The sequence below is a fragment of the Semicossyphus pulcher genome, unplaced genomic scaffold (assembly GCF_022749685.1).
Source record: "Semicossyphus pulcher isolate SPU_LCO1_2020_fin unplaced genomic scaffold, fSemPul1.0.p SCAF_6, whole genome shotgun sequence".
In the NCBI taxonomy this organism is placed as follows: Eukaryota; Metazoa; Chordata; class Actinopteri; order Labriformes; family Labridae; genus Semicossyphus; species Semicossyphus pulcher.
Genome location: NW_027211737.1, coordinates 1,435,445 through 1,452,665, shown reverse-complemented (window position 1 = coordinate 1,452,665; position 17,221 = coordinate 1,435,445). Strand labels below are relative to the sequence as shown.

Below are 17,221 nucleotides of genomic sequence, written 5' to 3'. Positions count from 1 at the left end.
AATAGGTATAATGCTGAGGAAGAACAGTTAAAAGAAATTCATGCAATTACCATAAACCCAATATTATCAAATGATAATACAGTGAAACTCTGTTCGTTGCAATCCAAATTTGATCGAACTTATGAAAGAAAAGCCAGAGGAGCATTTATCAGGTCTAAGTGGATTGAAGGAGAGAAAAAAATCAGCTTATTCTTGCAGACTACAAATAAAACGACAGGAGAGAAATTCTAAGATCTCTTATAATTAAAGGTATGGAATGCACAGACCCAACATTAAGTGCTAAAGACATAGCATTCTACCTAAATCTATACAGCTCATCTTTTTCTATGGAAGATTTTGACTTTTCAAATTAAAGAATTTATTCCTCAGATTGACAGCGACTTCAGAGAAGAGTGTGATGCGGATTTTACCCTGGATATACTAGACAAAGCAGTCATGCACCTAAAATGAGATAAACCTCCAGGCCCAGATGGACTGACAGCTAACTTTTATAGACACTTTTGGGATCTGCTCAGAAATGTCCTTTTCTGACAGCCTCTTCAGAGAGGCTACAACAAACTTGTCACTACTAAATAGCATGAAACAAAGCATTATCACACTCATACCAAAACCAGGTAAAGATAATAAGATTTTAGATAACTATCGCTCTTAAACAATGATTATTAATTACTGACCTATATTCTACCAGATTAAAAAGAGGACTGGATCAATTAATCAGTGTAACGCAACCCAGATTTGTAAGCAATAGGTCCATACATAACAACAAAAGACTAGTAGACTTTTTAGACTACAATTATCGAACAGAAGATAATGGATTTATTTTATTCCTTGACTTCTACAAGTCATTTGACAGGCCAGAACACCAACTTTTGTTTAAAGTTGTGAGAATGTATGGTTTTGGACCTATCTTTTGTTGTTTTTATAAACAGTGACAATAAAGATCTATCAATCTATCTATCTATCTATCTATCTATCTATCTATCTATCTATCTGTCTATCTATCTCTTCTGTAGTATAATTTACTTTTTTTTACAGTGACACAACTAGTCCAGGAGCGCTCCCTCAGGATTCCTCCCTTCGTTTCACCATCAATACCATCAATAGAGTTAAACAAGGATCTAACATTTCCTCGTTCCTATTCATTCATTCTGGCAGCAGAAATGCGAGCAGTGCTTCTTAAAAACTCAGACATTGAAAAATAAGCCAATTAGCTGATGACACCACAATCTTTAAAAAAAAAATTTGAACAAATTCCCAAAGTCTTGGAGTTAATTAATATGTTCTCTAAAGAATCAGGCCTAACACTCAACCACAGTCAATGTGAATTAAAGGCCATAATGTAACCTTTCAGAGGCTTATAATATCCCTATCAAAGTTTCAGTGAAATATCTTGGAATCCATAACACCAAAGTTACAACTGTCAGCGAAACCTTAAATATACAAGACAAAATGATTGAATGCAAGTCTAAGATAAATATGTGGCTACAAAGAGACGTACCTTACTAAAAGGGAATAATTAGAAAGATGCATTTATCCTGCATATTCAGTGGCCATACCCCATAAGTTCTTAAAAACCATCAACCAATTAAACATTAATTTCATCTTGACATGGTCCATTATATTTGGAAGCAAATGATCATAAAGATGGTGCTTTACAAGCTTTTGAATTCCCTAAACGCTATGTTGATATCAAAATGGTTAAAATGATTCTTTCTGGGCGCTGGTTTAGCTCAGCAGTTAAATCAAATCAATATAATTTATACAGAGGCTAGAGTCCTTGATGCGGCAACCCTGGGTTCAACTCCTGCCCTTGGCCCTTTGTCATGTGTCGTTCCCACTTTCTCCTCCCACATTTCCCCCACCATCCACTGTCCTCTCTCTAAAATAAAGGCATAAAAAGCCAAAAAAATAATGTTTTAAAAAAAAAGGTTTCTTGCTGAACAGAAATTCTATTTGGTATTCCCTCCCCAGAGGTATGTTCAAAAACACTAGGTGGTATAGAGCTGGTTCTGAAATGTGACTTTCAGGTTGAAAAATTGCCAACCAATTCACAAGCAGGTTCTGTTGTGCTGGAAACTCATGTACACACACAACTTTACTCTGCACCAAACTCCTATTTGGAATAACAGATATGTGTTATGTAGTTGTAAATCTCTATACTTACAGCATTGGATGAATAGAAATATCTGGTCAAGAACACATCTAACTTATGACCAAGGACTCTGGTTATCTTATGAAAACTTTTGCTTGAAATATAGTATAACCTGCACACGCACTGAATCAGGTTATCAAAGTGATTCCCATTTCAGTGAAATGATTAGATTAGATTAGATAGATAAACAGTCCTGTGTGTTAACTTATCTGTACTTGAATTTAATGGTCATGACTTTCGGGCCAATGGAAAAACAAACAAATTGATTTGTAACTATTTAAATCAAACACAGTACCCAACACAACCAAACAGAAACTCAATTATGCAGCTGTTTTCACAATCAGACATTAAAAGATGGAGAACGAACTAAATCAAATATCCAATAAGCCTTAAAACCAAAGAGGTCCACTTCAAAATGCTAAATAATATTAAGCCATCCAATGAACTGTTGAAAACGAGATTTAACGTTGATCACAACAACTGTTGAGATACTGAAAATGAAACAACAGACCGTCTATTTTTCCACTGTATGTATTCCATAACATTCTGGAAGGATTTGCAGGACTGGTCATCATCCAAAATCTCCAAAAAAAGTGGATCCTCTCACAAGAGATACTATTGTATTTGGTATAAACATAAAGGACTTGATAATGAACAATCTGATAGTGCTTGAGAAATGTTTCATTCACACATGTAAATGGAGGAATATGAAAGCCATGTTCTGTCTTGAGGAGGAACCTTGTCGACAATCATCTCAGAGCTTTAAAACTAATGAAAGGGAAACATGCCAAGTCTCTCCTCACAGCTTATAATGAACTGGAAATATATGATGACCTCTAAGGAACTCATTGGACAAGAATGCACTTTTGTTGTACACATTTAATATATTTATTATTGTTATTTTTAGTATTATTTATTCATTTATTTTCTTATTACGTTTAATTCTTTTTTCTTTGAATTTTATTGTGACTTCTTCAATTAGTTTTTTCTATTATTGCCTTGTTAAAAAAAAGGAAGTTCACTTTTGTATTTCATGCCATGATAATACCCCTCAGACCAACACCAGGAGAGGGGCCCATCAAATGTTAATGTTGCTCAAAGTTTGGCTGTCAAATATGGACAACCTTTCATATGCTGTGATTGGAATTCTATAATGTAATCTATAATCAAATCAAATCAAATCAAATCAAATCAAATTTTATTTGTATAGCGCCAAATCATAACCAGGGTTATCTCGAGACACTTTACAGAAAGAGCAGGTCTAGACCGACTCTTTGTTAAGTTATTTAAAGAGAGGCCCAACATCAATCCACCATGAGTAGCACTTAGCAATTCGGCACATTGGCAAGGAAAAACTTCCTTTTAACAGGCAGAAACCTCGAGCAGAACCAGACTCATATTGAACAGCCATCTGCCTCGACTGGATGGGCCGAAAATGGGATAGAAGGAGATGCAGGATAGAGACAGGCAAAGAGAGCAACAACAACATATGTTCTTGTTACCACAACAACATATGTCCTTGTTACATGAACAACAACAGACACGTACTTATGGTTACAATGCCAATAATAGTGGTAGACTAGGGTGAAGATTGGCTAAATAAATAAATAAATAAATAAATTAGCGAGAGAAGCAGAGTAGTGATAAAGGCTGAGGTAATCGTAATTGTAACAGTTAAAGGCCACAGGTCTACTATTAGCATTAGCAGCAACAATAATGATACTATGGGGAAGGCTGATGTTAGTAGTTGTTGCAGTCGAGCAGGTCCACAGCAGCAGGTGGTCTGCAGCAGCGATCCCCAGGAACCTTCAAGACAAGGGAGCATGAGAACTCCCGGGAAGATATGTGGTTAGTAATGTTAATGGGACCAGAAGATACAGAGTTAATGAGCTGCATTAATATGACAGAGAGAGAGAGAGAGTCAGAGAGACAGGAAGAGAGAGAGAGAGAGAGAGAGAGAGTCAGAGAGTCAGAGAGAGAGAGAGAGAGAAGCTTGGTGTGTCAGATCCCCCCGGCAGTCTAAACCTATAGCAGCATAACTATGGTCTGGTCCAAGCCTGAGCCAGCCCTAACTATAAGCTTTGTCAAAGAGGAAAGTTTTAAGTCTACTCTTAAAAGAAGAGAGGGTGTCTGCCTCCCGGACCTTGACTGGTAGATTGTTCCAGAGGAGGGGGGCCTGGTAATTGAAGGCTCTACCTCCAACACTACTCTTAGAGACTTTAGGTACCACAAGCAGGCCTGCATCCTGGGAGCGCAATGTTCTAGAGGGGTAATATGGCACTATGAGCTCTTTAAGATATGATGGTGCCTGACCATTAAGAGCTTTGTAAGTAAGAAGAAGGATTTTAAATTCTATTCTAGATTTTACAGGAAGCCAGTGCAGAGAGGCTAATACAGGAGAGATGTGATCTCTCTTCCTAGTTCTTGTCAGCACATGTGCTGCAGCATTTTGTACCAGCTGCAGAGTTTTTAGTGACTTATTAGGGCAGCCTGATAGTAACGAGTTACAATAATCCAACCTGGAAGTAACGAATGCATGGACTAGTTTTTCTGCATCGTTTTGAGACAAGATGTGTCTGATTTTTGCTATGTTGCGAAGATGAAAGAAGGCTGTCCTTGATATTTGTTTTATGTGGGAGATGAAGGACATATCCTGATCAAATAGATCTCCCAGATTCCTAACAGTAGTGCTGGATGCCAGGCTGATGCCATCTAGGGCAGCTATATCATTAGAGAAAGAGTCTCTAAGGTGTTTTTGGCCGAGCACAATAACTTCAGTTTTGTCTGAATTAAGTAGCAGAAAGTTTCTAGTCATCCAGATCTTTATGTCCTTAAGGCATGCTTCTAGTTTAGATAGCTGATTGGTTTCGTCTGGCTTCATAGATAAGTATGATTGAGTATCATCTGCATAACAATGAAAATTAATGGAGTGTTTCCTCATGATATTACCCAGAGGAAGCATATATAAGGTAAAAAGAATCGGTCCAAGCACAGAACCTTGTGGAACTCCATGACTAACTTTGGTGTGCATAGAGGACACATCATGAACATTAACAAACTGAGATCGATCTGATAAATAAGATTTAAACCAACTTAGTGCAGATCCTGTAATGCCAATTAAATGTTCTAATCTCTGTAACAGGATGTGATGGTCTATCGTGTCGAAAGCGGCACTAAGATCTAACAGGACGAGTACAGAGAGAAGTCCTCTGTCTGAAGCAGTAAGTAGATCATTTGAAACTCGCACAAGGGCTGTCTCAGGGCCATGGTGGACTCTAAATCCTGACTGAAAGTCCTCAAATAAACTGTTGTTATGAAGAAAGTCACATAATTGATTAGCGACTGCTTTCTCAAGGATCTTTGAGATAAAAGGAAGGTTAGATATAGGTCTATAGTTAGCTAAGGTGCCTGAATCTAGGGTAGGCTTTTTAAGAAGTGGCTTAATTACAGCTAGTTTAAAAGACTGGGGTACATAGCCAGTTGATAAAGACATATTGATCATATCTAGTAAAGAAGTGCTAATTGAGGGAAAGACTTCCTTAAGCAGCTTGGTTGGAATCGGGTCTAAAAGACAGGTTGATGGTTTAGACGAAGATATCAGAGAATTTAGCTCAGGAAGGTCAACTGGAGAAAAACAGTCAAGGTAAACATCAGGTTTTTGAGCAGTTTCCAAAGATACATCTGCACCAGTTAACGGCAGGAGGTTACAAATTTTGTCTCTTATCTTTAGGATTTTGTCATTAAAGAAGCTCATGAAATCATCACTGCTGAGGCCTATAGGAATACTTGGCTCAGTGGAGCTGTGACTCTCTGTCAGCCTGGCTACAGTGCTGAAAAGGTACCTGGGATTGTTTTTATGTTCTTCTATGAGGGAGGAGTAGTAGACACCTCGAGCATGCCGTAGGGCCTTCCTGTATTTATTAAGACTATTTTGCCAGAGTAAACGAGACTCTTCTGTTTTGGTGGATCGCCACATTCTTTCAAATTTACGCCACATTTGCTTCAAGTTACGAGTTTCTGAGTCATACCATGGAGCTAGCCTCTGCCGTTTAATAATCTTCTTTTTTAAGGAGGCAATCGAGTCTAGAGTACTTCTCAGCAAACCTGCAGTACTATCAACAAACTGATCAAGCTGAGAGGGACTAACATTAGCATCAGAGCTTTCTGTAGTAAACAGATGTGGTAAAGAATTAAAAGCAGCTGGAATTGTTTCCTTAAATTTAGCTACAGTCCTATCAGACAAACATCTTGTGAGTACATTTTTGTTAACTGGAGAGTAGTCGGTTAATAGGACATCGAATGTTACTAAATAGTGATCTGATAAAAGAGGATTTTGTGGGAAGACAATTAAGTTTTCGGTTTCAAGGCCATAAGCTAGAACAAGGTGGAGGGTGTGGTTAAAGCGGTGAGTAGGCTGGTTTACACTTTGAGTGAAACCAATAGAGTCCAAAAGGGACATAAATGCCATGCTAAGACTATCATTATCAACATCTACATGAATATTGAAGTCCCCTACGATAATTATTTTATCTGAACTCAGGACTAAATCTGCTAAAAACTCTGAGAATTCAGTTAGAAAATCAGAGTATGCGCCAGGAGGGCGGTATACTATCACAAATAAAACAGGCTGTAAAGTTTTCCAAGCTGGGTGTGAAAAACTCAGAACAAGGCTTTCAAAAGAGCTGAAACTAAGTTTTGGTCGAGGGTTGATTAGAAGACTAGAACTGAAGATAGCTGCCACTCCACCACCTCGACCAGTGTCTCGAGGAATATGGGTATTAAGATGACTGGGAGGAGTGGATTCATTTAAGCTGACATATTCTTCCTGACACAGCCAAGTCTCAGTTAAAGAGAGTAAATCAATATGATAATCTGATATCAGATCGTTCACTAATAGAGCTTTAGATGACAGGGATCTGATATTTAACAGACCACATTTAATTCTCATATTTTTTGGCATAACTTTGGTTGTTGTTTTAATTTTTATTAAATTTTTTTGATTTACTCCTTTTTTATTTGAGTTTGAATTAACTGTAATAAAAGGCCTGGGTTGGGGGGCAGACACAGTCTCTATAACATTAACATTGTGGCTGGGAAACTGCTCACAGGGAAGCTCAGAGGAGTGTGTAGGACTACAGCTCTGCCTCCTGGTCTCAACTCTGGTTTGTCAGGTTTTACGACTAACAAACTTAGCCATATTACGAGACAAAAGAGCTGCACCATCCAAAGTGGGATGAATGCCGTCTCTTCCGATAAGACCAGGCTTTCCCCAGAATGTCTGCCAGTTATCTATGAAGCCCACATCGTTTGCTGGGCACCACCTCGACAGCCAGCAGTTGAATGATGACATGCGGCTATACATGTCATCACTCGTCAGATTGGGCAGGGGTCCAGAAAAAACTACGGAGTCCGACATCGTCTTTGCAAATGCACACACCGACTCAACATTAATTTTAGTGACTTCCGATTGACGTAACTGGGAGTCATTAACGCCAACATGAATTACAATCTTATCAAATTTACGATTATCCTTTGTCAGCAGTTTTAAATTTGACTCGATGTCGCCCGCTCTGGCCCCAGGAATACATTTCACTATGGCCGCTGGCTTCGCTAACTTCACATTTCTGACTATGGAGCTGCCAATAACCAGAGTTGGTTTTTCAGCGGGTGTGTCGCTGAGTGGGGAAAACTTGTTCGAAACGTGAAGTGGTTGGTGGTGAACATCATCATTTTTATTAGAGCATCCTTTGCCCTCTTCAACATACATAAATCTGCACGTCTGCTTCTGTCTCTGTCTGTAGACTGAGAGCAATGTAAAAGCAGAGATAAATTACTTATTTTTGTAGCACCTGGTACCATGAAAGCTGATTCTGATTCTCATAAATTTCATGTTTCCACTGCCTCTAATAGATCTCTCTCTCTCTCTCAAGTTGAGTTGAGTAAAGCATTAAAGCAGGATTATGTTGCATATAGGGTTAGGGTTTTCTTTATATTAGCCTTAAGATCATTCTGATTTTTTTTTTCTTGCATTCAAATGCCTAAATTAATCAGGAACCATTGACCTACTTTATTACTGACATGTGAGAGCTGGATTATGATTTATGACTAAATTACAGGGTATGTAAATACTGGAACAGATTTAAAATTTCAGACATTATTTTACATAGAAATTGAAAATTCATTAACTGTGCATCGTACATTTCCTTTGATCAGTCAGTCAGGTCCAAACCCGCTGAACGCAGTCTGTGTACAGGCTTACATATGAAGAAAACTAGAGATCACCTCATCAGTCACCTTTGAAGTACATGGCATCTGGGTGTTTTAATAAAAAACTAAAAAATAGAAATATTACTATGGGCAACCCTGTCTCCCTCCATGTTTCAACATGGGACTGAACCCAAGAGATGTTATCAATCATATCTAAATTAAAAATGACATTCAGAGTCAATCTTTAACTGTCGTTCTTTGCAGCAGGTTTAAACTCCACAACAGAGTTATATTAACAAATCTGAAAAATAATCCACCGTGAATTCATTCAAATGAATAACTTAATTTAAGATGTATTACAGTGAATGTAATCATTCATAAAAACATATATTTTTTGTTGATTTTAAGAGCTTGAGTAAAGTCTTTTTTTGTATGTAGCTTGATACAGGTTAACACCTTTTATTTGAATTACAAAGTCTAACCTTTAATAACAAAATATGTTATATGTATGCTAATAAAAATATACAAATGATATGTGTAACTTTCAGGTTATTAACACCTGGGCTGGGGTTAAAGTCGTCCCGTAATAACAGGTTAACTTTCAGGCTTTGTCCTGTCTCTGTTTTTCCTGTGAGCCCTGTAGAGAGTATACCATGATTTAGCAAATGTACTGTTGTGAGTGGCTGCTTGCTAATCCTCAGCAGCAGACCCATATTCGGCGCGCGGTGCATTCTGGGACACACAGTAGTTTCAAGATGGCGGCGAGCAGGAGGCTGGCCAAGGTAAATCTCCCGATCCCGTTATTTTCTTATAATTTGTGTTGTGTGTGATTTGTGAGAAGAATTAGCGGCTACTGGATGTTTTCACACGTTACCTAAGCTCTTATAAGACAATGTTGTTGTGTAAAGACACATTTATTTTCCGTTTTTTGCTAGAAACTTAATTAAAAGGAGAGGTCACTACTGGCCACCTAACGTTAGCCCACAAATATTACCGTTAGGCAGCACAACACCGGCAAACAGGCCACAGAGTCCAGATTCAGCCTGCTGAACACGACTTAAGAACTGATGTGTAGTTTAGTTTATAAAAATGGCTCTCGTGCTGTTATGTGTTGTATGACCGAGGGAGTAAATTTAGATGTTACCGACGTAAGACCGTACGCGATTTTAAACAGCATACGGCGCTAGCTAATCAGCTAACCTGTTAGCCCCAGACGTTAGCTGCGTTTCAGCTAACGCTAACTGTTAGCCAGTGAGCGTCAGCTGCACTCACAGTCCGGCAGGTTTCATTAAGAGCAGGATGGAGGTGTAGTTGGTATAAATAAACCTTTTACATTTCTTATCACTGTCAAGTTAACGCACCAGACTTCACCTGTTTATATCTGTAACGGTTAAACGTTATCAGCAAGCTGAGTGACGTTTGGACAGTGGTGATGACACATTACGCATGCTCCGTGTTATCTGTTACCATGTGATTAAAGTTTGGTTGTGTGCCTTTCTCCCCTGTTCACTTATTCCAATCCAGTGATCAATCCAGTGATGGTACACTGTGATTGTGTTCAGATGTTAATTCAGAGGAGCTGCTTTCTCACCTGATCATGAGAGAGATCAGGAAACTACCCTGAAAAACAAAAAGTGAAGCATCAGAACACTCTAATATACACAACTTATCATCGGGTGTTGGATATATCAAGTCATAGGCTCATATATTCGGTATGTATAGTACAGTACAGCCACAAGCTGCGGTTCACACAATCAGGAAGCTTGTAAGTGAAAGTAAAAGTCATGGCATGCGTCCGTGATGTTAACCCGTAAAAATACTTACTTGGTAATGATTAACTGTGTGTATTAAATTAGCACAAGTCCACTGAAGAAAACAGTCAGGATTAACAGCAAGAGGAGCATCAATTCTCCTGATTTTAACTTTGTCAGGGCAAATTGGCTAATGCTTCCTTGTTGTGTGACAACATGTGACATCAGTTAAAACTATAAAATTATAACTCTAAATAGTTTGGTGTTCCAGCTCTACAAAGTTTCATATATGGCTGTTGGGATCATAACACAGGATGTGCTGTTTTTCCAGTCTCACAGTAGATGAGACTTTGCACTGCAGCTAGTACTTAAAGTAACAGCAGTATTTAGCTTCCACAGCTAGCAGCAGACCCAGGAAATGAAGCAGAAACGTCAGGGTAAAGTAAGCAGAGTAAACCTTTGCTTTGGTTACCAGCAGTGTTTCACAGAGCAAAATGGGACTGTTGTTTAGAACATCAGTAACTCAACTCATTACACAAGACAAGACTCAGCTAATGACAGTGATCGAAGATCAAACTTAAGCACAGTGCTTTTGCTTTATGGGAATTAATCAGACCACTATTTCAGACCTTAGGAATAAATATAGTGTATTATGCCCTTTCTTACTGTTGCTAACTATATTTTAAAGTCCAAGTCAGAACCAGCACCAGGTCTGAGAGCAACATTGTTAATCCTAACAGTACATTCTCTGGTAGCACCACAGTGCTGTTGTTTATCACATTATATATGTTTCATTTCTTCTTTGCTGCTCTAACATAGTAGTTGCTGGTGGCAGACATAATATGTGGTAGCAGAACGTGCTGTATGCTGCTGTTTTCATGCAGAAGAAGAGCTGATTTCCTCTGACAGAAAGTAGATTTCTTTTCAAAGGCTGATAAATAACAGTATCTGAATGATGCTCAGACTGGTGTACTGTCTGATTCCTGATCCTACGTTCTGGGCCGTATCAGAGGCTAAACAAGCACATCTAAAATCCTCTTGTCACAATACCTTCACTTGTGACTACTTGTGATCACTGTGACTTGTGACCAATAAAAGTCACTGGTGCCACAAACAAATGTTACCTGCATCATGCCTGCAGGGGATATTGTTGCAAGGCATGTTGAGGTAGCACTCACACATGTTGATACACACATAACCAGGAAAGAAAGGTAAACTCTTCAGGTCAACCAGCAAGTTTGAATCCAAAGTATTTTCCTTAACACCTGGAACCTGTTGTTAAGCTGACCGTTATATAACCGGAATATTTCACTGTTTGAATGAAATGGATCCAGAAAAACAGCAGCAGTTGTACTTTAATCCAGCTGTGAAGTGAATATTGTTTTGCCTGTCTGTTTCCACCTGTGTAACACGCTGTCTGCTGGTTCTCTCAGGAACTTGAGGAGATTCGCAGGTCTGGAATGAAAAACTTCAGAAACATTCAAGTTGAGGAATCAAACCTATTGTCATGGCAAGGGCTCATTGTTCCTGTAAGTATTCTGTCTGAGTCTGCCTGCCCCCAATGTTGTTAAGCCCATAGGCTCCTTCACCAACCTCCTCCTCTCTCCCGCAGGACAACCCTCCTTATGACAAAGGTGCGTTCAGGATCGAAATCATTTTCCCCACTGAGTACCCCTTCAAGCCTCCCAAGATCACATTCAAGACAAAGATCTATCACCCCAACATCGACGAGAAGGGCCAGGTGTGCTTGCCTGTGATCAGTGCAGAGAACTGGAAGCCTGCCACCAAAACTGACCAAGGTGAGTGTGTTACTGTTACAAGCAGCGACAGGATCACACTTCACTTAACTCACAGTAATACTCATCAATACTTGTGCACAGAGCAGGGTTGTGGTTAGTAACAGTTCGAAAACCAAAACAAAGACGTCATTTAGAGAGAGGACAAACACAGCCAGACAAATCAAAGTGTAATGTGTTAAGATCAAACTTTACCTCATTAAATCAGAACAATATGACATGAACAAACACTCAGAGAATATGAATGAACTGGAGGAAATACCACTCTTTTAGAGGCGGATGGATCTCACTGATGAACTACAATTTAACAAGCCCTGTTAAACTAAAGGATCTCTTATGAAGCCTCTCTAAGGGTGGGTGCATTTGAAATAACCACCATGTGGCTCCAGAGTGCGCGTAGGTTCATCTCCTGTGTGTCTCTCCAGCACGCCCTGTTCAAAACTAGTTTTATGTGTGATGCAGCTACACCACCAGCAGCTGCTGTCTCTCCTCCTCTGTACCAATTCTCTCTACATCAGGGGTCTCTAACCCTGCTCCTGGAGAGCTACCTTCCTGCATGTTTAAGGTTTCTCCAACTCTAACACACCTGATTCCAATGTTTTGCTCAACAATCCCCTAAGACGCTTCAGTTGGTCCAAATCAGGTGTGTTAGGGTACGGAGAAACCTAAAACATGCAGGAAGGTAGCTCTCAAGGAGCAGGGTTGGAGACCCCTGTGGGACTGTGTTGTATCCAGTTTTTCTGCATCTTAAGATCACATTGAATCTACATGTCAGATCCAGTATGTGAGAGATGCTATTGATGAACAGCATGAAGGTCTGACAGAGCTAAAAGAAAAAGGCATTCTTCTCCAACCGTCTGTTCTGGAAAAGCAGTCGATGTTTGTCAGAGACTCACCATGAAGTCGGTTTAGTTACACGATAACACACAGTCCGTTTAGCTGCGACACAGGCTTCTTATAGGTTTATAGGTAAATATTACATAAAACCTGTTTAAAAAGGCTTAACGTTTCTGCTTTAATTAATTTCAATAAATCATTTTCAGACCAACAAAGCAAAATGTGCAGGTTTACTCATCGTAAATAATCGAGGCAAATAATCAAAATCAATCAAGTTATAAAAGTGGGGTCAGCAACACTGGAGAAACCAGCAACAGTAAGCTGTGCATACATGAGCATCTGTGCCTCACTGACTGCAGGACGAGTCCTCAGTGAGCGATGGAGAGCAGAGCTGCATCATTTGTACCAAACTCTGCTGTTCTGTGAGACTAGAGTTGCTTTTCGACAAAACGTACCAGGAACTTCTCTTCAAAGAACTAAGTGGTTCTTGTGGCCCATTGTTGTCTGCGTTTTCACAGCGGCCTAAAGTCCCCGGAAGGTTATGCAAATCAGGCCAATGACGCATGCAGGAGCAATAAAATTAACTGCACCACACCGGTCCATCTGTCGTAGGCTTTCTTCTCTGACTCCATCTCAAAGCACGGCGATAAACAAGCTCGAAGCATGATGATATCGGTGAACTTGCAGCTGCAGTCTTTTAAACGTGGCGGGTGAAATAAAACACTGCAAGTACCGGACCAATCAAAAATGATCAGCACTGCAGGCCCCGCCCTGAAAAGTTCCTGGACCTTTGGAAAGTACTACCCCCCCTGAGCAGCGACTTTTCAGGGGGTGAATCGATTACCCCGGAACTAAATTTAGACCCTTCTTCCTGCTCCTCAAAAGGTTCCTAGTTCCTGGGGAAAGTTCCTGCTGTTGCGAAGACCCGTAGCTTGCTAGCTTTATCTTGTGGAAGACTCTGCTCATGCACAATGAGTGCACAGGCAGAGTGCATGCACACACATAATGTAACTATCAGTAGGGTAAAATCAGACTTTTCTGGTGGATAATATATGTCAGTAATGTCAGATATGATCACAGAGGATTAACTGTCTGTTAAAATGTCTCTTTCTCAGATGAAGCTTCAGTGTGTTGCCTCCTCTGCTCTCTGCCACACACACGGGTCCCCTCATGTCCTCATCTTACTGTCTCTCTGTCTGTGTTGCAGTAATTCAGTCCCTCATCGCGCTGGTGAACGACCCCCAGCCAGAGCACCCCCTGCGGGCAGACCTAGCAGAAGAATACTCAAAGGACCGTAAAAAATTCTTGAAGAACGCTGAAGAGTTTACAAAGAAACACGGTGAAAAGCGGCCAATGGACTGATCACCTGACGAGCGTGTAGCCCTCTCTCTGTCTCTTTCTCCTCCTCTCCTCCTATCTCACCCCCTCAACAAATTCCCATCACCCTCTAGCTCCCCCACTCTTCCCTGTACCGCTCCAGCTCCCTCACTCACTGCCCTCCCCCTTCTCCCCTTCACCAGTCCCCCTGCAGCCCCGGAGCCACCCAGCTGAAGCCAGGCAGCAGCCAGCCCCCACCCCCCCCCAACCACCACCCCCCCCCCACCCCCCACCCCCCCCGGACTCTCTGTGGATCAGACAGCTTCCTCCCCTTCTCCTCCTCCTCCTCCTCCTCGGCCATGCACCTCCACATCATTTCTAACTTTCTACTCTTTTCTTAATGTGAAAATGGAAAAAGCAAAGTTAAGGGAAGCTGATGTTCAGATGAAGACTTAGATGAAAAAACTCTGAGTCATGTGTTAATTTTCTGTTGCCGCTCCCCCCACATAAGCAGCTCCTGCGTTCCATAGACCTCACGTAGACCTCACATAGACACGACTGACAGATTATTACAGAGCAGGAGGATCCATTATTTCTTTGGACTGTCAGTACTCAATCAAACCTGACATACTGAAGCGGTAGCTAGAACACCCCCCACACACACACACACACACACACACATATACTGGCAGGCCATACATTAAACACATTAAAATAGTTGCTGAAAGTGCTGCAGAAGAAGTAAAAATTAGTCTCAAAACACTCCAAACATGTAGATCTCCTCTTCAGCTGCCCACACACGCACACAGTCCCCAAATGTTCTCCACACACGTCAGTTGCATGACTAAAGCCTCCTGTGATTTCCTTTCCTCATTAATGATCATTTCTCCACCTTGAACAGTTTGATTGGCACTTGATGTAGAAACGATGATGATGAAGAAGCTGTTGAGTTAATTAGAAGTCCCCCAGTAGAAGCACCTGAAACAGAATCAGAGCCCTTCACCACACTGAGACAGAGTCCAGCAGCTCATCGCCTGTCGGCCGCCCAGCTGAGAGGGACCGAATGTCAGGAGGAGGAGGAGGAGCACTGGCTGGATGAAGCTCAGCTCCTGGAGGCGGTCCGAGAAACGAGCACCTTGAAGGCAGCTGGGAGAGGGCAGGCTGTCCGGGGAAGCGTCAGGACACAGGAAGGGACTTCAGTGGCCAAAAACAACCACCATGTAACCGCTGTTTGATCTGGTCCCAATATTGTTTCATAATAAAGATGGCTGACCATTTGGCCTCACTGTCTGCCTGCTGTCACCTGATGTCTCACATGTTTGGAGCTGAGAGAAATACATTTATTATGCTAACCAACAAACCTAATAACATGGTTACAGTGTCGCCAGCTGCCCATGGTCCACTGATTGGTCCATCTCTTGTACTCTGGAGCTTTAGCAGCATGTCAAAGTCTAAACAGTGTCAGACAATCGGTTTTATTTATATATCTCCAAATCCTAACAGTCATCTGAGGACTCTTTACAAACAGAGCAGGTGTTGAGCGTACTCTGTTATATTAGTTACAGTGACCAGCATGAATCCATGACACAGAAACACTTCTTTCAACAGGCAGAAACCTCGAGCAAAACCAGACTCGCAGAGAACACACATCTGAAGAGAGAGACATCGGTACATGCAGCTGAAGGCTCTGAAAAATGTTCCAAAGTGAGACCTAAGTAGTTGGTTAATAGTTTCAAAAGTAAAGATAAAGTGCTGTTGAGTAGTTTAGTCCATACGTATACATGAACTGGTGTGAAGAGTCCAGGGTTTCAAGTCTAAATAAGAAGACAACAGAGTAAAGCTCTTTGCTTTGTGGCACAGGTCAGAGGTCGTCTGATTAATTTAATCGTCCTTGAGAGGAAGTTTGTCTTATAAAGCCTGGTTAAAGACACTGACAGAGACACAAGTACTGATGATAAAATACAAAAATACATCAATCAAATCAATCAATCAATCAAATTTTATTTGTATAGCGCCAAATCATAACCAGAGTTATCTCGAGACACTTTACAGAAAGAGAAGGTCTAGACCGACTCTTTGTTAAGTTATTTAAAGAGAGGCCCAACATGAATCACCATGAGTAGCACTTAGCAATTCGACACATTGGCAGAAAAACTTCCTTTTAACAGGCAGAAACCTCGAGCAGAACCAGACTCATGTTGAACAGCCATCTGCCTCGACTGGATGGGCCGAGAATGGGATAGAAGGAGATGCAGGATAGAGACAGGCAAAGAGAGCAACAACAACATATGTTCTTGTTACCACAACAACATATGTCCTTGTTACATGAACAACAACAGACACATCAACTGTTTTACTGTCACTAAAACCATCATCAGTCACCTGAAGATAAAAGGCAAAGTAGCATCAGCAGAAACATCATGATAAACAGTTTACCAGATAAAAATAGTCAAACCTGTCTGATCTTAAGTAGTTTAAATCTACCTCTGGAGGGGACGAGCTCTTGTTCTGATGATCATATAAATTTCTCTTTTACAGAAGATGACAGATCAGGCAGTTAAACATCCACTTAAAATGGTTGGGGGTTTTGTTCCATTTTAATCTTATCTTGAAATACAGAAAGATGTAATGCAGCACCAATAATCTGTCAAATATCTTACATTACACCTCAGTGTTAATCATATTGATGCTGTCACTTGTAGTCTCAGGTACTCAGCTGTCTCACCTGCCTATTACACAGTTAAATTGAAACCGTGTGTGTAACACTGGACTCTGCTGCTGCATCACTTCATACATACACAACCATACAACAACAGTAATAATCAGTGAGCTTGTATGTGAAGTCACAATGAACGCAGGCTGGTGTGGCAATATAACATCATACAATATGACATCAGTTTATTGGACAGTTTTTCTTCTGTAGATTAAAACTTTTACAGTTGAATAAAGTTTGAACTGTTTCCATGTTGCTGCATTCGAACTGAAGATGGCTACAGCTCGGGAACAGGAAACTGCCTGTCTGCAGACTGGGGGCCAGGCCGGACATATTCAGAGACAGCCGACAGGGTTTCAGTTAGGAATGGCAGACCAGAGTCAGACAGTTCAGGCAAACTGTTAGTGGGGATGGCTGACGGAGCCTGAACCAGGGTGTTAGCAGAAAC

At 40.7% G+C, this 17,221-nt stretch overlaps 1 protein-coding gene across 1 annotated transcript; it reads left to right on the top strand.

Moving 5' to 3' along the window:
- Window positions 1-9,085: 9,085 nt before the first annotated feature.
- ube2l3b (ubiquitin-conjugating enzyme E2L 3b) lies at window positions 9,086-15,350 on the top strand. Its single transcript, XM_069683635.1, has 4 exons — window positions 9,086-9,141; window positions 11,544-11,639; window positions 11,723-11,909; window positions 13,951-15,350. Exons 1-4 carry the CDS (start codon window positions 9,115-9,117, stop codon window positions 14,103-14,105), a joined length of 465 nt encoding a protein of 154 aa, XP_069539736.1. The 5' UTR covers window positions 9,086-9,114; the 3' UTR covers window positions 14,106-15,350.
- Window positions 15,351-17,221: the final 1,871 nt, after the last annotated feature.

Coding starts and splice junctions, on each gene's coding strand:
- ube2l3b (XM_069683635.1), top strand. CDS start 9,115: ATGGCGGCGAGCAGGAGGCTGGCCAAG. Junction 9,142..11,543: donor CGAGCAGGAGGCTGGCCAAG/GTAAATCTCCCG, acceptor TGGTTCTCTCAG/GAACTTGAGGAGATTCGCAG. Junction 11,640..11,722: donor GGCAAGGGCTCATTGTTCCT/GTAAGTATTCTG, acceptor TCTCTCCCGCAG/GACAACCCTCCTTATGACAA.